Source organism: Cricetulus griseus, chromosome 2, assembly GCF_003668045.3.
Source record: "Cricetulus griseus strain 17A/GY chromosome 2, alternate assembly CriGri-PICRH-1.0, whole genome shotgun sequence".
NCBI classification, from domain to species: Eukaryota; Metazoa; Chordata; class Mammalia; order Rodentia; family Cricetidae; genus Cricetulus; species Cricetulus griseus.
Window position 1 is genome coordinate 83,380,603 of NC_048595.1, and position 23,014 is coordinate 83,403,616.

The 23,014-nt window shown below is 46.0% G+C and overlaps 1 protein-coding gene across 2 annotated transcripts; it reads right to left on the reverse strand.

Moving 5' to 3' along the window:
• Positions 1 to 1,216: 1,216 nt before the first annotated feature.
• Bspry (B-box and SPRY domain containing) lies at positions 1,217 to 18,396 on the reverse strand. Of its 2 annotated transcripts, none has more exons than XM_035438965.1 (7): positions 18,335 to 18,396; positions 17,655 to 17,985; positions 14,310 to 14,408; positions 10,191 to 10,421; positions 8,450 to 8,475; positions 3,100 to 3,224; positions 1,217 to 1,792 (listed from the first exon to the last, which is right to left on the reverse strand). In XM_035438965.1, exons 1-7 carry the CDS (start codon positions 18,394 to 18,396, stop codon positions 1,266 to 1,268), a joined length of 1,401 nt encoding a protein of 466 aa, XP_035294856.1. In that variant the 3' UTR covers positions 1,217 to 1,265. The 2 variants fall into 2 exon arrangements, with proteins under 2 accessions (XP_035294856.1, XP_035294857.1); XM_035438966.1 differs by having other exon boundaries at positions 17,655 to 17,843; positions 18,217 to 18,396.
• Between the last annotated feature and the right edge of the window lie 4,618 nt (positions 18,397 to 23,014).

Sequence of the window (23,014 nt, forward strand, 5' to 3'; positions counted from 1 at the left end):
TTACATACGAAAAAAACTGAGAGGGTCTCCAAAGGGGGGATTGCACGTCTAAAGATGACATCTAAGGCTACCCAATTACACACATGAACACACACTGTTCTCCAAAGATCTCCCTCCCAGTCACCTTGGGACCACATTTCTATATGGCACCAAGGGACTGAAGCAGAACAGTGATTATTTGCCAACTGGACTTTGTGACCACCTGATTGGTTTTCAAACTGTTCTGTTTGCAGCGTTGAGGATTGAACTCAGGGCTTTTAGCATGCTAGCCATGTGCTCTACCACCGTGCTTTGTCCCTAGTCCTGGCAAGAAGACTATTGTTCTCAGATGAACTCCTCATGGAGGAAATGGCAACGAGACTTGGCCTTGGTTCAACATCTCCAGTAACATCTCTAGGCTCTTTCTGCTAGGTGGAGCCATGACCCACTTATTTCTAAGCAGGTAGCTAAAGCTGTCATGCAGCATGAAGCCAGTTACCAGCAAAACCATCACTAAGTCTTTGGAAACCTTTAATAACACTCAATTCATTCATTAAGGACAGCCCTCCTTTCCCCTCAGCTCTTCTGGCTTGAAGCTCTCCACCTGGGTCTCCACCCTAAGGAAAGAGTCATGATGTGGGGTGCTCATCAGCACGGTGATGGGGGATCACCTTATCACAGGCAGGTCCACATTAGAGCTCAGCCTCAGGGACCGGGACAGATGCCCACAGCTGTGCTGCAAGCACATTTCCTGGAGCTAGGATACTAGTGTCACGGGAGAATGTAGGAGGAGGCCATGACACTTGCAGGCTGGTTTTCTGGTCAAGAGCAGCCTGGCAGGTTGTCCTTTGTGTGCTAGAAAAATATTCTCTCTACTGTGTCATGAAAAAGACCAAGAAATACTGAACTGAGAGGCTAGGGGGACTTCACCACACACTTCTTTGCAGAGAGGCACCTCCAGGGACAGCAGTGCTCCTCCAGAAACTGTCACATCACTGGTCACCTGCCTGCCCAGCCATATACTCCCTTCACTGCACACTAGCCATGCACCAGGCACCATGCTTGATGCCAGAGGCACAGATTAATGAGACCCTTGGAAAGGCACAAGTATGGTGGGCTTGGGAGACTAAGGCCAAGAGAGAAACAGGTTACCCACAGATGACCAAAATCGAAAGGTTATGTCCGAGTAGGAAGCAGATCCCATTTCTGGAAGACCACACAAACCACTGGGGGAGAGGACACTAGCTGGAAGCATGGCCTGACCTACATGGGTGATGGGGAGGTGGTCAGTGAACGATGGAGATGACCTGGTCAGCCACGGCAAAGACTGGGAACAGCGGCAGAGGAAAGCACGTGCGGTGGATATGAAGCACTGTCCCCGAGGCAGGCTCATAGAAGAGCAGCTCTCCTACTTGGAGGTCCAGCACCACGCCCAGCTGTGTTGGGCACCGAAGCAACGCCAGAAGCTCATGCTGTCCATTGTGTGAGAATCGGAACTCTTGATCGTAGCGAGAGAAGACCCAGGAGAAGGCATTGTGGCCCAGACGGCAGTCACTACCAGAACCCTTTCGGGGCAGCTGGACTGAGGCCACACCCACTTTATAAGCACAACTGTGCTGAACATTCACTATCCAGGCATGGAGCCCAGCCTGGAAGCTGGTGGAAGCCAGGGCATTGGGCCAGTAGTCAAAGCGCTCTGGGTCATCTGTGCAAGCCTTGGACTTCTTGGCACTGAAGGTCAGGGTCCTTCGGTCTTCGGACAATTGCAATAAGGGGCTGACAGTCTTTTCATTGATAAGCACCTCCTCCATGCCTGCCAGAAAGAATTCTCAGGGTTGTCCAGGGTCCTACCCCAACTCTATCCTAATCTGGTCCTATCAGGTAGTCAGTGTTGTTCTTACCACTCACTGAGGCCTCACACAAGCCATTTACCCTCCCTAAGCCTCAGATTCTTCATCTTTAAAGTGGGAACCAAATAGGGCTTGTCACACAGGGTAGTCATGAGGACTAGATGAAATAATATGTGTTAAGTGTCTTGTATAGAACACGTGCTGAGTGACTGGAGCCAGAAGAACAGTAGTTATTGTTCTAAAATCTTCATGTGGAAATTCTGATAGAAAGAAGGGCCAGAAAGAAGAAGTGAGTTGCCCAAGTTCCCACATCAAGCTGGTGGTAGGGTCAAATGAAGACCCAGTGTTTTAGTATTCCCCTATCATACTGCTTTCAAGCTGATCCTATCTGTGGCTTCCAGAGCTGATATCATGAGAGCAGAGCCTAGAAACTGGGAAACATAGCAGTTCTTGGAAGTTAACTAAACCAGGCACCATCTGATAACCAGAAAGTAGAGCATACAAGATATGTATGCATGCATGCATGTATGTATGTATGTATGTATGTATGTATGTATGTATGTATGTATGTATGTAATCTATCTGCAGGGGACAGTTAAAATTGAGAAAGCTTCAGTCTATCACCATGGGGCATATGAGATTCCATCCAACCCAGGGGAATTACGGAGCTTCCCCTCTGATGCCCCAGTATGCAGTATAGGGCCAGGCCCACACTCAACACCAGTTAAAGTTTTGTGTTCTCTTGTTCTTGAGACAGAGTCTCTCAGATAGGGAGATAGGTAGCCAGACTGGCCTTGAACTCAGAATCTTCCTGCCTCAGCCACCCAAGTGCTGGGCTTATGGGTGTGCATCACCATTTAGGCCAATGTTTGTTAAATGAATGGGTGAGGCAAGTTCTGGCAGCTTCATTGTGGTCCCAGATGCTGTCCGTGTGGATGTCATTCTACTTTTAAAAAGAAATCTGAGGTTTCCAATAAATGATAAAGAGCTGCCCCAGAAAGGTAAAATGTAAGGAGGGTGGGACTTAAAGAACTTAATTAATCCTATACCTAACCACGGAGAAATGGGAAGGATCTGGTCAACTGCTCAGCCCCATCACAGCCTTGGCCCTATTGAGCAGCCTGCTTCCAACATTACTGGCTACCAGAGCTACCATCCCAGATGCACTAATGCCCAGTGTGACCCAGCAGCACCCCACCACCACCACCATACACACACGCACGCACGCACACACGCACACACACAGTGCTGAACTCTTGCAGCTCCTAACCTGAGAGAGACCCAAGAATCGATGTTGCCCAGAGTTGAGTCAGTAGTGGGCTCCAACCGCACTTCTTGTTAAAGCATAATTTGTCCGACTCCTGGGGATCCAAAATGCCCTCTGCTTCCTCAGCCCTTATACAGAAAGAAAAAGGAGAGACAGAGGTTCAGGAAGGTTCTGGAAATGCATCTGGATCTACAGGGTGAGGGGAGGAAGACAAAAGTAAAATCTTCCCTTTGTAGGGTGACACCTGATTGTTTTAGCCAGAAAGGACAGTAGCTTTTCCTGAATCCCCCTGGGGCCTTCATTCCAGCAAAGCAGACAGTTTATAAGGAAGTATATTCTCTCTCTGTCTCTCTTTCTGTTTGTCTCTCTCTCTTTTGGTTTTTCAAGACAGAGTTTCTCTGTGTAATTTTGTAGACCAGGCTAGCCTCGAACTCACAGAGATCTGCCTGTCTCTGCCTCTCAAGTGCTGGAATTAAAGGCGTGCACCACCACTGCACATCCAGGGAAGTATATTCTTAACTGGTATTAAAAGTAGGGGCAGGGGCTGGAGAGAGCCTAGCAGTTAAGAGTGCCTACTGCTTCTGTAGAGATTCCCAGCTCCAATACTCGTTCCAGATCAGAAAGCCTCTGTGAACACTTGCACCTGTATGTATTCACCAACAAGCACACACACAAGCATGCAAACAAAGATAAAAATAAGTAAATTTTGCCAGGCGTTGGTGGTGCACGCCTTTAATCCCAGCACTCGGGAAGCAGAGGCAGGTGAATCTCTGTGAGTTCAAGACCAGCCTGGTCTACAAGAGCTAGTTCCAGGACAGCCTCCAAAGCCACAGAGAAACCCTGCCTCGAAAAACCAAAAAAAAAAAAAAAAAAAGTAAATCTTGGGAGTAGGGCCTGGAGGCTGTGTGCTCTGGAGGTGTAAGTGACTCATGAGTGCCCTGGTTAGCTGACAGCAGAGATGGAATAGGCTCTGGGCCTCAGGACTTGCTGTATGATGACATTTCTTTATTATACTCTCCAGAAAATATCTCACCACTTCCAAAAACCACTGCAACAGTAAATGCTCCCCTGGTTTGGTCCCAGGCATTCGTCATCTTTTAAACACAAACCTGAGGAGCACACAGACCTGGGACATTCAGTCATCAAGACAGAGCGCCTGGAAGCTGGGGATGACTCAACAGGTAAAGCACTTGCAGTGCAAGATGAGGACAGGAGGCTGAATCACCAGAACCCATGGAAAACTTGGTGAGATAGCATGCACCTATGATCCCTGTGCTTCTAGGTGAAACAGGAAGCTCAACGGCCAGCTAGGCTGGTGTAGGCTACCAACAAAGAGACCCTATCCCAAACAAGACAGAAGGCAAGACCCAGCATCTGAGATTATTCTCTGACCTCCACATGCACCATGGTATTTGCACACATATACAGACGACACACACACAAAGAAAAAAAAAAAACCCAACTAGAGCTGGAAAGATGGTTTGGCAGTTATGAGGAGCTATTGCTCTTGTAGAAGACTCAGGTTCAATTCTCAGAACCCACAGGGCAGCTCACAACTTCTGTAACTCCAGTTGCAGGGGATCCAATGCCTTCTGATATCTTCAGGCTCCTACACATACACAGTGCACTTACATATACACTGGCATGCACGCACACACACGCGCCCGCTCACTCACACACACACACACACACACACACACACACACACAATAAATATTAAAAACTAACAAAAATTTAAAGAGGAAATGCCTTAGGGTAGGATGCCGTTTATCCAGATGTTTGGCCTCTGGGTTTATTGTTTTTATACATGATCACTTAAACTTTGCTGTAATGGGAAAGTAGTTTTCCCATCTGACACCAGAATGGAGCTTTATGGAAGACATTGAGCAGAAAATGGAAGCTGGATTCAAGTCCCCTTCCACATAAAAAAATAGAACAAACCAGGGTAGAGCCCAGGCACCACTCAAAACATTTTTCCCCTGACCTGAAATGAAATCTCAAAGGGACAAAAAGTGAAATGGGAACTTATCCAGCACTTTGTAGTCTTCCAACCTGGCTTCTCAGAAAGAACTTTCCTACCACCTCTAATTCTGAAGATAGCTTGGGGTTATTCAAGCAGCACTTCTCTGATGTATGTGGGGTCTCTGTGAGACTGTCACTGACTGGCCTGGCCTGGGAAGAATGAGATGAGCAGAGCCTTAGAAATGGGGAAGTACAAATGCTGACCACGGGCCCTAGCAACAAAGATTCCTTTGTGGTCAGAACAAGAGAGAGCCTGTGCTCTCAAAGCATGGCAGCTCTATGTGGAGAAGCCCTGGCTAACAGGTGGAGACAAGGAGGAACCAGTGTCAGCAAGCTGCCATTCTGGGACGGAGCTGAGACCACCCGTGGACTGAAGTCAACAGAGAGCCACTGGGTCCAGCTACTGCATGGTACAGAACACAAATTCATGGCTCCAAGGTACAGAAAGACTTGAATACAGCAAAGACAGTCTGGAATCAGAACATTCCATTTATGCAGTGGGGATTGTTGTCACTCTTAGGCAGGAGCTGAGCCCAGCCACCACGAATGTGAAATGCCAGAACCAACAAAGGCATTTCTCACAGATAGTGAGATTCCACCTAGATGGGCCTGACAACAGCTCTTGAAAGAGAATAACTTCAGTTAGAGCACAAAGCACTACATACAGATCTTCAACTCTACTAGTAGGTTTGCCAATGGAAGAAGTGTGGACTCAGCAATTCAACAATATGTATGCTGAAGGACTGAGAAAATGAATAAAGCTATATAGCCCTGGCTGTCCTGGAGCTATGTGGACCATGCTAGCCTTGAACTCACAGAAATCTGTCTGCTTCTGTCTCCCAAATGCTGAGATTAAAGGCATGGGCCACCAGGCCTAGCCTGGGTGCCAGGGTTCTTAATGTAAGATACAAGTATGGAATTGGGGGCAAGCAAAGGCAAAACACTGCAGTGTTAGACTGGAATTAGAAGTTATGATACAGATTCATGCATAAAAAGTTACACATATGCCCAACTTCTGATTAAAGGTCCAGTACAATGATAGGACAGTAGCAGTAAGAACACTTAATGACTCATTTTGGCTTTGAGATATCTCATTCTACTGAAAACTGAATGATAGTCTATAAAAGGGGCCTGAACTCCTAAAGACTAAAGGACTAAGAAGGCCAGATGAATCAGGAGAGAACAAAACAAAAAATCCCACTATTAAGAATGTTTTTGGCACAACTGGCAACCTTTGAATATGGACTATATGGACTATGTATTAGAGAATGGTGTTGTATCAATGATGAATTTCCTAAATTTTATGCTGGGGTTATATGGGAAACTATCTTTGATGCTAGGTGGTGTCAGTGCATGCCTTTAATCCCAGCACTTGGGAGGCAGAGGCAGGTGGATCTCTGTGAGTTTAAGGCCAGCCTGGTCTATAGACCAAGTTCTAGGACATCCAGGGCTACACAGAGAAACCCTGTTTCAAAAAACAAAACCTAAAGAAAAATGCTTTTGTTTTCAGGAGATATACTGGAAATATTCAGAGATAAACTTTCATGTTCTCTGCAGGATATCATAAGAGGCCAGAAAAAAAAAGTTTTTCTATATACACTGCATACAAGAAGACAAAGGATGGGTAATAGATGACAGCCATATGGAAAGGAAGAACAACAGTGTGAGAGCTACTGTGGCAGAATATGACTTCTATTAAAGCTTATTGTGCCACACTTTCCCACAAGCTTGAAATATTTCAAAATTTTAAAAATTAGAGATGGGATTTTATTAAAAAGTCAAGCTTGCTTTATACTAAGGATAAACTGTAGTAAAGAAAGACGATGACAGCGATGAACTGAATGAGAAGACCACCAAAAGTGTGGGAAACAGTATGAACAAATAGGTCAAACACACTGAATGGGTGGGTGGCTCAAGCCTATAATCTCAGCACTAGGGAGACAGAGAAACAAGGACCCAGAGTTCTAAGCTAGCCTGGGCTACGCTAGATTTTGCCTAAAAAACAAAAACAAAAGACAAAACTCTTGCCTGGCATGCATGAGGCTCTAAGTTGGCTCCTCAGCACCATAAACAAAACAAAACTCAGAGAAAGTGAGCTGGAGAGATGGCTTGGTGGTTAAGAACAGTTGTTGCTCTTGCAGAGGACCCAGATTTGATTCTAAGAACCCACATGGTGTTCAACCATCCCTAACTCCAGTTCCAGGGGATCTGATGCTGTCTTCTGACCTTCACGGGTACCAGGCACACATGTGGTACACAGAGAGCAAAACATTCATACACATAAAACAAATAAATCTAAAAGAATTTATTTTTTATCAGAAAGAGACAGAGACAAAGAGACAGACACAGAGAGAGAGGGAGGGAGAGCGATAGAGAGAGAGGGGAGAGGAGAGAAGAAGGGAGGGGAGGGGAGAGGAGAGGAGAGGAAGGAAATAAAGAAAGTAAATCTAAATGTATTGATGTGAACTTTTTCCCAAAGCAGCTAAGGAATAGAACAGGTAAAAAATGATCCCATCTGTATTTGTTTAAAAACATAGAGTGTTAAAAGGAGGTAAAAAACACACACACACATGAAGCCACATATATTCCAATTAAATAAGAAGTCCAAATCTCAAATCTAATAAAACAAAGAGTTTGGAATTCCACATGTAAGACTGGTGAGCTGACTCAGTGCATAAAGCGCTTGCCACAAAGCTTGGCAACCTGGGTTCAATCCCCAGTACCCACACCATAGGAGGAGAGAAGCCACTCCCACAAGTTGTTCCCTGACCTCCACACATGGCACCCCCCCCCACACACACACACAAAATAGTAATTAAGTAACTAAATTTTTTAAAATCCACATCTTTAAAACAACCCACATTTCTAGGGGAATGAGATTAGAAAGGGTTAATGAGGACTCACTTTTCATTTTCATTTTTTTTTTTTCTTTTTAGAGGGTTTGGAATTGAACCCAGGACCTTCTACAAACCAGGCAAAAGCACTCACTGTACCACCAAACAGCAACCTTGTAGAGCAGACATCAAGGAAACAGGTATCAGGTGAATCCAGGCCCCAGTTCTGTGTCTCCCCAAGCTCCCTTCAGCATTACCCAGGGTAACCATAGTTGAAGTAGGGTAAATTTTAGGAAAGCCCAGGGAAAGCCCCTGGCTAATAAGTATTTGTTTCAGTGCCTTTCCATATGGATATAAAGAAGACTTATGGGGTAAGGAGTCTTGACCTTGGAGCCAGGCTCTAGGAAGTTGCTCAGTTACATGCCTAGAATCAATGGCCTGGGAAGAAGGCCTGGGGTCTCAATGACTGAATGAGCAAATTATAGGGCCACACTCACCTCTCAAAAATCTCCTGCTCCTTCTGCTGCAAGAGAAAAAAAAAAAAAGGGTCAGGCTGGCAGCAGAAACCCATCACATGGACACGACCAGAACACATTTCCCTGCATACAACTGAGGATGGAGACTTCACAGCAAAGACCAAGCACAAGGCTTTCTGGGCTGTTCTCCCCCCACATACATACATGCTCCCCCACCCTCCCAACATACACAAAGAATAAATCAGCCATTGCCCCCTACCCTGTGACATCCTGGGCTCCCCTCAACTCTACTTCAAGACCATCTTCCACAAACCCAGCTCCCCACTGCCACCTGCCATGGAAACCAAATGCTCCTGGATGCCTGTGATTCTCTGAATCTTTTATTGTGACTGTCCCAGTGGCTGGGGCAGAATGTGCCACTGCCTGGAAGCTGGTGCTGAATGAATGTACAATCTAGGGCAGTCTCCATGACTGCCCTACTTGAAAGGCAGAGGCTGGCCTGGTGTTTCCTCATTCTCCCTCTGCTTGGTAGTTTTACTCGGGTGTCTAACTGTCCCTCAAAATTGCATATCTATAAAGTACTGTGAAAAGCAGAACACTGAATATTAATTGTGGCTATGTCTGGTAAACCCAAGAGTGTTTTCTATATTGGTGCCCTTGTCTGTGCCAAGCACTGCCTTCTCCCAGTGTACTTCTGAACTCTCTCCACCTCCCCAATTCCCTGTACCTGGGACTCTTCTTATTACCTCTAAGTCACTTCATCCAAGAAGGTATGATCTATTGCAACTGCCTTGGGGGTGTTCTGACCTCCAAGGGATTCCTCTACTACCATGACACAGTCTACTTGTCAGTTTATGTATTCATCTCTTGGGTAGGACTGGGATCAATATCAGCTGTGTCCCATAACTCTGCCCCATTACACAACATTTAGACACTCAATAAAGATTTGCTTTCTGTTCAAAGTATATTGTTATCGGGTGCCAAAATACTTAGATAATTTTATTCTCCTGTCTTTTGTTAAAACTGGGATTAGTCAATGATATTAAACATAGTAAAGAAGATAGCTATAGGGACCACTGTCAGGGAATCTTGCAATGGGTGAGAGAGAGATTGAGTTCAGCTTTGAATACAGCATGGAATTGATGGCCATGGAGCAGGGAGGGATCGTTGGATGGAAAATCACTAAGAGCTGTGGTTCTCAACCTTCCTAATGCTGCAACCCTTTAATACAATTCCTCATATTGTGGTGACCCCCAACCATAAGATTATTTTCAATGTTGCTTTATAACTGTAATTTTGCTACTGTTATGAACCATAATGTAAGTATCTGTGGTTTCTGATGGCCTTAGTGTAACCCCTGGGAAAGGTTTGTTCAACCCCCAAAAGAGCCAAAACCTACAGGTTGGGAACTGCTGGCTAAGAGGGAAGGGGATCCTAGCTAAAGAATCCTGACTAAGAGGATTCTTGCTAAAGACAGACCAGGGTGACCACAAACCCCTAGGAGACGGTGGAGATGTGGAATGTGGTAAGTGCCGAGGGCTACCAGATGTCAGTGGTGGGGCTTTTGGCCAAGCTGATTTAGCTGGGTTCTTTGCAAAGAAAGCACATAGATGGGCCTGGATAGAAACAGCGTCACAGTCTGGCAGAAATCACTGTCACTCATCCCTGTCCAAAAGTTCACTGCCATCCTTTTGGTGTTCTCAGATCTTCAAATCTGGGGGAATCTGCCAACCTCCTGTGTCCTCACCCTCTCCTGACTTACAATCAGCTGGAGGTTATCCAGGTGGGTAAGCATGCAAACCAGGCTGGTACGGAGGGTGTCCAGCTTCTTCAGTGCCTCAGCCCAATGTGCCTGCTGAGTCAGGATACTCTGGTGGGCCCGCTCCTCTTCACCATGCACCTTCTCCAGTAATCGCTGTTCCTCACTCTCACAAAGGCTCCTCACCAGACTCAATCTCTGGATAATCAGTTCCCTTGTTGCACTAGCCGTGTTCTGGCAAGGGATAAAATGAGGAATCAGATCCTGGCAAAGTCAAAGTCACAAGCAGGACAGTACATATGGGCTTAGCAGAAATGATGCTAGCAATGATTGACAATGTCTGCCATGGACAGAGTAAGGAGAATAAAGGTTTTCAAGCCATTTACTTTGACACCCTAGCTTTTAGAGTTCCAAAGTGTGGTTTAAGAGTAACCTGAGATCTAAACATCCAGGCCATGTCTCAGAAGGTCATGGTCACAGTACAAAAGGTGGGTGGGGCTTAGAGATGAACTAGATTTGCCTGCTTATTTCACAGTTGGAAACATGATGGCCATGGAACAAAAGTAAGGGAATCATAGTGATCACTGGACAGAATGACCTTAATGAGTTATTGCCATCAACCATAACAATAAGAATGAGGCTCCCGTTGAAGTTTCACTCTGCTCGAGGGCCAAAATCTTATCCTCTCCTAAGGCTTGCTCATTCCAACTGGTTCCAACACAAGCTTTTCATGTGTCATAGAGGAGCTTTGAAAAAATTCTTAGCTAAAAATGTTTCTTTTTGTATGTTCTTGTTTTTTGTTTGTCTGTTTCTCAACAGGGTTTCTCTGTGTAACCACCTTGGCTGTCCTGGAACTCTCTCTGTAGACCAGGCTGGCCTTGAACTTACAGATCCACCTGCCTCTGCCTCCCGAGTGCTGGGATTAAAGGCCACCACCACTGGCTCAGCTAAGGATGTTAACAAGCATCATCTTCTAACTCACAGTGGTCAGGGTCTGGCATGCAGTAGGTACCTCCAAATATAGACTTGTGACTGAGTGGTTATGCTGTCTTAGGGGAAATTTCTTGCTAGCTTGAACATCATGAGCCAGTGGCTGAGGTGGATCTAAAAGCCCATTCTCCCGACTGTCAGTCTAGCACTATTCTCCTATGCCAGATACCACCTGGTAACCAAGCCTCCTTTTGCTACATAAAGCACCTGCACTTGACTCTTGCCAGATGTGTCAGAATAGAGCTATCTTCTTGATGTCAGAGGGCCAGGAAGAGCTGGTTGCTTCTCTGGGTCCTGTCCCTGAAGACCTGGTTTGTACAGCATGGGGTGCAGTCACCCCTCTAAGAAACTGAGACCCACAATCTGCCCAGTGTGGAGGAGAAAACAATTTAATGAATATCAAGGAAACTCACTTGAGTCTGAACCACACTGATTTCACTGTATTATTATAACTGCCCCCCATTTGGTTGCCTGGCCTTTTCTTTTGCTGCCTGTGGTCACTCCTACTACAGTTGCACGGGGGTTTCTTTTTAAACTGAAGTCTCAATCTGTCTGCAACTCTGTGTGTGTGTGTGTGTGTGTGTGTGTGTGTGTGTGTGTGTGTGTGTGTGTGTGTGTGTGTCTGTGTCTGTGTGTGTGTGTGTGTGTGCCATATGCTTGGCTTTCAAGGAGCTGTAGTTAAGTATAGTTGTGAGCTGCCAAAAGTAGGTACTAGCAACTAAACTCAGGTTCTCTGGAAGACGTGGAAGTGTTCTTAACTACTAGTCACCCTTCTAAACCCTAAATTTAAAGCTTTTGCCTATATATTTTTTAAAGCTTTTCAGTGGCTTCTCTTTATATCTGAAATGAAGATGAGCCCCTCTGTGACCAAGAGGGTGGGATTCAACTTCTCCCTGAACCTTTTGCTCTCTGACCTAGTTTCTTCCTGGTTTCTCTGATTTTACTTCTTCTGCCATCTTACCTGCTCACACCGCTTCAGCCTTGAAGGACTCTTCTGCTCCAGCATGTCAGGAACCTTTCTGCCCAGAGCTTTTGCACTTGCTAACCTGTCTACACACTTTTCCCTCAAATGTGTGGCTAACCACTCCATTTCTTAGATTTCTGAGCAAATATAAACCTTCTTTTCTTCAAACTTTCATTTACCATTATTGTGTAGTGTGTGTGTGTGTATGCATCCTGGCACATACATGTGTGGAGGTAAGAAGACCACTTTATAGAATTAGTTCTCTCCTTCCATCTTTATGTGGGTTCCAGGGAACAAACTCAGGCTTTTACAAGAAACAATTTACCTTCCTTTTTTGTTTGTTTGTTTGTTTGTTTTCCAGACAGCATTTCTCTGTGTAACAGCTTTGGCTACCCTGGAACGGACTTTGTTCACCAGGCTAGCATGGGACTCACAAAGATCTGCCTACCTCTGCCTCCCAAGTGGTGGGATGATTAAAGGTGAGAGCTACCACCACCCAGCAATATCAACCTTTCTTAATGAGAGCATTTCTTATCATAGCACAAGTAACAACCCTGTCCTCAGGACATGCTGTCCCCTCTTCCTACTTACAACTCCCTCAAAGAATGTATTGCATTGCCTTCTGACATAACACTTATTTTATTCTTTATTGCCCATCTCTCCTGACAAGAATGTAGCATTCACAAAACAGAACTTTCCTATTTTGTTCACTGTAGGATGCCTGGCACACAGGCCAATGGTGCCTGGCATATGGAAGTGCTCACTAAAGATTTGTTAAATAAATAGTAAAATGTTGGAAGTTTCCCAGTTAAAGTCAGGATCTGCTACTATAGCTTCTAGTTTATATTGTACTAGAGGTTTAGCCAGTGCAATAGGACAAGAAAATACAAATAGTGATAGAGTCAAAGGCAGATCAATATCATCATGCAAACAGAAGTGAAGATGGATGAAGATTAGTTGGATTCCTAGCTGCTTTCTGGTTCCTAGTTCTAGTTCCTTTAGCTTCTGAGAAACCCCTGTGTCCTGCCATGAATTCTCTATTTTTGTTTATGGTAGTTCAGTTTATGCAATTAAAGAAACTTGGCTAAGGCAGTGCCAAACTTATTCTGTATGCTGTGTGTATAGGCAGGGGTGGGTGAGGTGGTATGCAAAAAGAAATTTACAGTCCAGCACTGCCTTGAAGGGCCTACTTAAGAGTGAAGACATAACAGTGATGTTGAATAAACGATATGCCTTGTGATATGGCAGAAACAGCAGTGGCCTGAGAATCAGAGAATCCAGGACATAAAACTGACCCTGCAATGAGGCACTGGGGCAAGTTAACTAATTTCTGTAAGATGTATTTCCATATCTTCATATAGGGATGTTTACTGCCACCTATTGCATAAAATTGTAGTAAGAGTACTTCAAAAATTCCTTCCATGGAGGTGCTTGCATCTAATCTCAGCACTCTGGAGATGGAAGCAGTAAGATCAGTAGTTCATGGTCAATCTTGTCTATACAGAAAGTTTGAGCCTAGGCTACACAAAACACTGTTTCAATAAACAAAACAAACAAAAGAATGTCTCAAAAGGACTGAAGATGTAGCTCAATGATAGAGCATTTGCCTAGCATGTACATGACCCTGGGTACATGCTTCAGACTGGTTAAAAAAGGAAAAAAAAAAAGGGAACCCAGGTAAAAGTGCCTAAAGAATTTCACAATTCTGAAGATGGGCACAAAATAATTCCATAGTGAAAGTCTTGAGGCTGGAGAGATAGCTCACCAGTCAAGAGCACTTGTTGCTCTTGCAGAGGATGTGGGTTCAGTTCCCAACACCCACATGGTGACTCACAACCATCTATAACTCCAATTCCAAGGGATCCAATGCCCATTTCTGATCTCTGTGGATGCCAGGCACACAGGTGATACACATACATACATACATGCAAGCAAAACAAACATACACACAAAATAAATGTCTAAAATTTGTGAGAAAAAAATTCTAGTCTTCTTGACTTTCTATGCCGGAGTCACCAAGAATTCTTTCTCTAGTCTGTAGTCTGTGTACTGAAGGAAACAGTCAGCCAGTAGCTCAATAAGGTTCTAAGTTTGGAAAGGGATTTTAGACTATTCTAGACCTGGGCTAAAGTCTTATCCTAGGAGGCAAAGGAAAGCAGAAGAATTACCACTACTTTCTGGTTCTTCCCTTGCAGGACCTCCGACACATACTTGGTGATGCCAGCACTCTGTAACTGCATCTTCTCACACTGGTCCACAATCTTGTTCTGCAACACAAATGACATTACAGTGTCTTTACGCATGCAGATGGGCAACTCACTCATTCAAGTGACTTTTCCCATTTACTCTACCCTTAGTTGCCCTCTCCTATGGTCTGAACCCAGAAACCATCATCATCAAAAACAGTAATGCACCCAAAACCTTAGGTCAAGGAACCCACATATGCCTATGATATCTTCCCTTCCAGCTCACTAGTACTGGACTCCCTATTCCAGTTACTCATTTAGGGCCATCAAGACATCTGGGTCTTGATGGGTCTGTCCTTAACCCTTCTCCTCCCTCTCCTCTCCTCACTTCACCACTGACTACTTCCACTTCTGTTATTCTATCCAGATGGTCATCGACTCAGAGGAACCCTGTTAGAACCCCCAAATTGGGTTTCCTTTGTTAATCTTCACACCTCCCCATTACCACAGCCACTTTTCCTAGGGGAACCAGTGCAGGCCCTGACCAGCTCAAAACCTCCCAGTGGTTTTCCAATACAGTCACAGAGAGAATAAGCCTCATATCTGAGCCCACAGGTCCTACCTGGAATAACTCTTTGTCTCCCATGCCACCTCCTACCTCACACTAACCTTTCTGCTCCTTAAAAACACCAGATTTACCCAGTCTGCCTTGGGGCCACTGGCTTGTTGTTCCTTCCTCCTTTAGCCTCAGCCTCCCCCGATTGTCTTGCTCCCTTGATGTACCCATATCCACTTCCTCAGAGAAGCCTACCCTGACTCACCCCCACTTTTGTCCTGTGTTATTTCTCTTACAACTCCTGACTACACAGTGTGTGTTTACTTTCGTATGTTTTCCTGTCTCCCTACTACTGGAGCATCAGCACCACACTCTGACCTCTGGCCTACCATCTAGAAGGGAGTCCCTGCATATAGCAGGTCTTAAATAAATGCTTATTGGTGATGAATGATCACTGCCTTGACCACAAGCGACCTGGCAGTTCTCTGTTCCCAAAGTCACTAGCATCAACCATCAAGGAACAGGGAAAGGTTTATAAACAAGGAAGCTGAGGCAGATGGTTAACTGGTTCACCATAGAGACATGGTTAGACATGGACTTTCCCACTCCTTCCTACCAGGTAACAGCTGGAGAGCTTCCAAGCAGCAGTCTCTCCATTACTACCCCAGACACTGGCACCAGTGCCATCTGCCACAAGGCAATCTGGCTACCTTTTCCAAGAAACTCTTCCTACCCTCTCTCCAATCAGTAAGAGTGAGTCGTGGAACTGTGGTTACCATGTACCCGGGGACTAAGAGAACTGAACTTAGCTTTTGTCCTTTTTTCTTAAAACAAAACAAAACAAAAAAACCCCAACTGTTTATTAATGTATACTAACTGTATAGAATGTTTGACTATGACTCTTCTATCACACCCACCCTTCATTCATTATTCTCTCTCCCCACCCTGATCTTCCTTAATGCTTCCCCTTCTATGTTTCATGTCCTAAGTGCTCAGAGTAAAGCTATCACAACTGGCTTTGATTTTTTTTTAAGACAAGACTTTATTATGAAATCCAAACTGGCCTCATACCTGTCATCGTCTTGCCTCACTAGTATAGGAGTGTGCTACCACACCCAGCTCATGTTGTCTTTTAATGGCTGCGTCTAGGTTCTATATATGAAACAAAACATGTGACAGTTGTCTTTCTGAGTCAGGCTTGTTTCACTTAACATGGTGATCTCCACTTTCCCCATCTTCCTGCCAATCACATAATTTTATGTGTATATATTAACAGTTCTCTTATCCATTCATCCAATAATGGGCACCTAGGCTGGTTCCTAACCTGAGCCTACCTTCTAACTAGCTTCCAGGCATGAATCCAGACACAAAGAGCAGTTGAACTGGTGCTATTTTGCCCAGGTCAGTAGTGTTTATGCTCCAGAGACCATTTCTCTCTAGGATGAAGGATAGGAGGAGTGTATTGAAAGCATTCTGTACTCTATGGCTAGAGATGTAGCTCAGTGGTAGAGTCTAATATGCTGCATGAGGCTCTGGTTAAACCAAAAAAGAAAAGCAAACAAACAAAAACATATTATCTAAGGTAGGAGAGACAAGACTCACTTTCCTTAAGCCAAGGCTATGCACCTGTGTAAGGTCTTAGGGTGGCCCAGAGAAGGCACCTGGGGAATAGTACCAAGCCTGTCATCCTGCCCCAGCTTTCACCCCTCCCACCACTCAGATAGGCATGATGGCTACTTTTCAAGGCTTTATGTCATTATTAGGTCATTTCCTCTTCCTAACCACGGAGGTCAAGCAGTGGTTTCCTCTTGCCCAGTCAATGAATCTCCCCTTCTAAGTCCTGAAGCTGTGGAGTCTGGGAGGAGTTACCATCCTGCTGTGGACCTCCCTTTCCCCATTTGAAAAACCGGAGTTAGAACCCATGCTTCAGAAGCCCGGTCTGGGTGAAATGAGATGATAAATATCTAAGTCCTTAGGAATTTGTAAAATCCTTACCCATGATGCAAGCTGATTGTATCAACTTTACTCAAGTTTATTTTCATCACCACTGAGTAACTGAACTCTGCTGGCCCCAGTTTCCAGTAAGGTATGCTTATTACAATCTGGTCTTAGTAGGTGATGTTCCTAGTGACAGACCTCAGTGCACAGCAGGGCTCAATGCCAGGGTGGGGTTGGGAGAAGTAAGCCATTTACCCAAATTGCAAGGAGTTCCCCAAGGGCTACAGCTAGAATAAAAGGAAGACAGCAGGACCAAGGTGACTTGGCCTCCAATCTCAGCAGCTCAGGGAAAAGGGTGGGGGTGTAATAGGAAGGTGACTAGCCACACTGAGCCAGGAGAAGAGGAGGCCTTCGGAGATAGATAGCGTCCTGCCATTCTTCCCACCCCATCCAGCAACTTCAAGTCCAGTCAAGGCCAGGTAGGAAGGGAACTAGATCCCTCACCAGGAAACCTGAGGGGAGAGGAGGGGAGGAGACTCTGACTCAAGGGGTGAGGGGGAATTGAGTTTCCGAGGTCAGCTATAACAAACACGTGGTATTACGAATGCCCCGAAACTACTGGTGAAATACAAAAAGCTAGTTTCCGTGACTCACAGGGAGGGGGAAAGGATTCAAACTCGGATCCAATTTAATACAGAGATCACACCTTTAACAACCTAGTTCTGAAAGGGAAGCCACAGAGAAGCCAGCCTCCGCCCCCCGGCTTCCTGGTCCCTTGCCAGTTCCCCGGCTCTGAGAAAACCACCCCAGCTCCCAGCCCCATGCCCGCTCACTCGCAGCAGCTCGGCGTGCTCCTCGGCCGGGCGGATGCGGTGCCGGTGACAGCGGCCGCCAACCTCGACGCAGGAGGCGCACACCGGCCGTCTCTCGGAGAGGCAGAACCAGCTCAGAGGCTCTTTGTGCTTGGGGCACAACTGGCCCGGGTCGGTCCTAGGCTGGGGTTCCCGCCCCAGCCCCGGCCCCTGCTGGGGTCCGGTCTCCGGCCCCAGCTGGGGTCCGGTCTCCGGCCCCAGCTGGGGTCCGGTCTCCGGCCCCAGCTGGGGTCCGGTCTCCCGCCTCAGCTGGGGTCCGGTCTCCGGCCCCAGCTGGGGTCCGGTCTCCCGCCTCAGCTGGGGTCCGGTCTCCCGCCTCAGCTGGGGTCCGGTCTCCGGCCCCACCTCGGGTCCGGTCTCCGGCCCCAGCTGGGGTCCGGTCTCCGGCCCCACCTCGGGTCCGGTCTCCGGCCCCACATCGGGTCCGGTCTCCGGCCCCAGCTCGGGCCCGGTCTCCGGCCCCAGCTCGGCCAGCTCGGGCCCGGTCTCCGGCCCCAGCTCGGGTCCGGTCTCCGGCCCCAGCTCGGCCGGTCTCCGGCCCCAGCTCGGGCCCGGTCTCCGGCCCCAGCTCGGGCTCGGTCTCCGGCCCCAGCTCGGGTCCGGTCTCCGGCCCCAGCTCGGGCCCGGTCTCCGGCCCCAGCTGGGGTCCGGTCTCCGACCCCAGCTCGGGTCCGGTCTCCGGTCCCGAGGCGTCCGCGGACATGGCAGAGTGCCGGGCGCCGCGCGCTCCACCTGTCGCAGGTGCTGGGGGCGTGGCTTCTTTTGTCACGCCCTTCCAGGCCCCGCCTTCTCCGGCCCCGCCCCCAGGCTGCGCCCGCGCGCTAATCCGCGCCAATCTGGTCCCACCTGCGTTAGCAGGCTTTGGTTCTTTGTACAGTTGTGTTGTGCCCGAGTTTTTAAAACAAACAACTAACAACCAATATCCTAGTGGCTGAAGGAAACTTTAGTGAGCACTTACGAAGTGTTGCGTTTTTGCTAATTGCTTTAACAGCCGGTAGAGAGGCAGCTTTAGGCAGATGTCTTAAAGCCAGGCTTCCCTCTCAGCCCCTCAGTGGTCTTGATTGCTAAAGGGATTTGAGACGATCTCTCTCTCACCTACTTGAGTTGAGGAGTAGATAAATGAGTCAGGTGTGGTGGCCCAAATCTGTAATGCCATTACTTGAGAGATGGAGGTGGGGGAAGAAGATCAGGAGTTCAAGGTCATTCTCAAACATTCGACGTTCGAGGTTAGCCTGGGCTACATAAGACCCTGTCTCAAAGACACACAAAATCAAAATACAAGCTGTAAGTGGCAGCACACGCCTTTAGTCCCAGTACTCAGGAGGCAGACCTGGAGGATTTCTGTGAGTTAGTGGCAGCCTAATTTACAGAGCAAGTTCCAGGCCAGCCAGAGCTACAGAATGAGACACTATCACAAAACAAAAGACTACAAGGAATCAAAAAGGCATGAAGAGTGTTGGACACACAGTAGCTGAGCAATGCTAACAATGGGGGGGGGACACTATTATGACACATTTGTTAATGTTGTTTGTTTTTATTTTCCAAGATAGGGTTTCTCTGTGTCACCTCGGGCTGTCCTGGAGCTCTTTCTATAGAACAGGCTGGCTTCAAACTCACAGAGATCTGCCTGCCTCTGCCTCTCAAGTGCTGGGATTAAAGGCGTGTGCCACCACTGCCTGGGTCCTTATGTGATGATGGGGGCCAATTACATTCGCTCTGTCTCTGTCTGTCTCTGTCTCTGTCTCTCTCTCTCTCTCTCTCTCTCTCTCTCTCTCTCTCTCTCTGTGTGTGTGTGTGTGTGTGTGTGTGTGTGTGTGTGTAAGTAAATACATGGAAGTGCAGGTAGCACAATGAACCCATAAGCCAGAGGAAAACCACCGCTGGAAGGGGATCACTCTTGGCACCATGTGGATCCTGGAAATTGAATTGAGGTTACCAGACTTGGCAGCTAGTGCCTTCATCTTCTGAGCTATCCCACTCATGATTACTATTTTATGGAAATCAAGTGACTTGTGAAGTTGCAATAACTGACTGATGGCAATGATACAAAAACCCAAGCACTGACACTTCAGGCTACCGGGATGAATAAGTTTTAAGTTACAATGATTGAGGCCCATTGAGAAGGCTGATTTTTCTAAGTGGTGTATTTGCACTCAAATTTTCTGAATTTGTTTATTTGGGTTTTTCTTTATTTTTTAATTTATTTATTACACATACAACATTCTGCTTCTATGTATATCTGCACACCAGAAGAAGGCATCAGATCTCATAACAGATGGTTGTAAGCCACCATGTGGTTGCTGGGAATTGAACCTAGGATCCCTGGAAGAGCAGTCGGTGCTCTTAACCTCTGAGCCATCTCTCCAGCCCAGGGTTTTTCTTTTTTTTTTTTTTTTTATTGAGGGGGAAAGTAATGTATATCAATTTTGAAGAAAATGGAGTATGCAAGTAAGCATGTAAAGGAGGGGGAAAAAAACACCCATTCCAAGAACAACTAACTGCTAAGGCATGCCCGAGACTCCCCCTGCCTCTCTTATGTATCAGACTGAACCCGAAGGAACCCTCTGCTTGGTATGCACCCCAGCATGCCTGGCATGTGGAGGAAACTGCTGCTAGCCCAAAGCTGGCCTCTTGGGGCTCAGGCTTCTCTGCTCTGAAAACCCTCTAGCCACTATGACATAAAGAGGATAAAAGCTTTCCTTTGCAGCTATGGCTTAGCCCCCAGATATGGATGCAGCTAAAAGCACTGAGGCCACTAAGAGTAGTATCGAATGGAGTCATCCTTCCAGGACGAACACAGGACCACTCAAATACACGCATATTATCTACCAAGTGACATGGAGAGAACATAGGGATGTAGGGTTATTGGTTATACCATCTGCACTTGTAGGTCCTTGGTCAGCTTGTCTGATTCTTCTGGTCCCCCTCTGCTAGTTGCTACAGTGGGGTAGTAGATCCCACTTAGAGGACTGCTTCAAGAATTGAATGCAGTCTTATCTGTGAAGTGCTTAATTTGGGGGTTTAGCTTGAAACAGGCATGAAAAATGCCTTTATTACCCATGATTTGGAATGTACTCATTGCAAGTGTCAGAATGCCAATTATGTGATCTTCTTGGAGGGGAGGGTTCTGTGGTCCTGGCATCAAAAAAAAAATGGCCTAGGGAGCTGGAGAGATGGTTCCATTGTTAAGAGTAAGTACTACTATTGCAGAGGATCTGAGTTCTGTTCCCAACACACAAGCACCTGTAACTCCAGCCCTAGGGAATCCAGTGACCTCCACACCTGTACTCATACCCACATGGAAACCCATAATTGAAAAATAAATCTTAAAATAAATAAAGTTCATTTTAAATCAAGATGGTCCAGTGCATTCCAGGTGGTTGCCTAACAACAACATCCATCCTCCTGTGAAGTAGATTGGAAACAGGCTATGGCGATTAGGAATTGTCGGTAGATTTTTGTTGTTGCTGTTGTTCAAAAGAAGACGCTGTGGGGACAGAAAAAGATGTTCCATGAGGTCCTTGAGGGAAGCTGGATGCCTTCATTGGGGTACCCCTCAGAAAGTCCCTACAGAGCCGCAGGCAAACCACCTGACATGCTTCCTGGCAGAGGGGCCAGCATATGCAGAGGGCTAAGTGATGAGTGGATTTATGTTTAGAAAGCAGGGTTCATGGGTCCTACTGTCAGCTCTAAGAGAACACACAAACCTCTGAGGTCGTGTTCAGCATATTACACTCTGGATGATGTTAGCCTGAACTAAAGTGGTGGCTAGAGAGTAATAGACAGGCTTTTATTTTTAGTATAAACAGGAAGCAGGTCTGAGAAAGCTTGGGTGTTCTTCAACAGGAAGAGAGGAAGAAGTTACAAATGACACTCCCCACCCCCTGGAAAGTGTGGCAGAGCCTGCATTGATACCAGGCACAGGCCTGCCACACTCACAAACTCCCAGGCTGTGGCTTGGACATGTTAGATGGCTTTAGAATCACTAGGAGATGGGAGATGGGGGTGGTGAGAAATAGATTTTCTAGTAAGAAATTTGTAGCAGGCTTTCTTTAAGGTACCAACCAGCTCCCAAATCATAACATGGAAACTTATTATTGGTTTTGAATACTTTGCCTTAGCTTGCTTAGCTCTTATTTTATCTTTTAAAAGGATTTATTTATGTATTTATGTAGTATTTATGCATTTATGCATTTATGCAATTATGCAATTATGTATTATGTATTGTGTATTATGTATTATGTATTATGTATTATGTATTATGTATTATATTCTGCCCGCATGTATGCCTGTAGGCCAGAAGAGGGCTCCAGATCTCATTACAGATGGCTGTGAGCCATCATGTGGTTGCTGGGAATTAAGCTTAGGACCTCTGGAAGAACAGCCAGTGCTCTTATCACTGAGCCATCTCTGCAGCCCCCGTAGCTCTTATTTTAATGTTTCTCTTTATCTCAGGGCTTTTTACCTTTCTTTCTGTATATCTTATTTTCCTGCTGTCTCCATGTCTGGCTGGCAGCTGCCTGGCTTCTGGCCCCAGGAGTCTCCCTCTCTTTCTCCCTTGTTCTCTCCTTCTCTCTCACCTAGATTTCTCCTCCTACTTATTCTCTCTGCCTGCCAGCCTGTCCCTCTACTGCCTAGCTATTGGCCATTCAGCTCTTTATTAGACTAATCAGATGCCTTAGGCAGGCAAAGTAAAACAGCAACACATCTTTACATAATTAAAAAATTCAGCACAAAGAAATTGTAACACACCTTTACACAGTTAAAGTAATATTCTGTAGCATAAACAAATGTATCACATCTTTGCCAAGTTAAAGTAATATTTTACAACAGATATTATTCACTAACTCTGTGGGAGAACCAAGAATCTGTGTTTTAAGCAGTCACCCCATGATTAGAACACAATTGAGCGAAAGGGTGCATTAAGCAGTGACAACTCTTTAATTAGGCAGGGCGACCAAGTCAAGGAAGGAGGAAAGAGGAAAGAGGAAGGGAAAGAATATGAGCATAGCAAGGTTTGTTGTTTCTCAGTAGTGCACTGTGAGAGATCATCGTTTTGGATTAGCTCCCATACAGGCTCCAACAGACCTGCATGGAAAACAAAATTGAGTCACTTAAATTCAAGTTCACTAGCAAGCTGAAGCTAACTCATCACAAACGTGCTTGTCTGGAACTTCCAAGAAAACAAGAGACAAGGATAAAAGAGAGATTATGTGACAAAAAGAAATTGATTATTAATCCACACAAGTCAGATTTAGCTCATTTAACTAGGAATCCCCCTCTGATTTTTGTTCTATAAAGAAAGTAACTTTGAAATGACT

Coding starts and splice junctions, on each gene's coding strand:
- Bspry (XM_035438965.1), bottom strand. CDS start 18,396: ATGTCCGCGGACGCCTCGGGACCGGAGACCGGACCCGAGCTGGGGTCG. Junction 14,409..17,654: donor AGCACGCCGAGCTGCTGCGA/GTGAGCGGGCAT, acceptor TTTGTGTTGCAG/AACAAGATTGTGGACCAGTG. Junction 1,793..3,099: donor GATTCTTGGGTCTCTCTCAG/GTTAGGAGCTGC, acceptor TCTTTCTGGCAG/GCATGGAGGAGGTGCTTATC.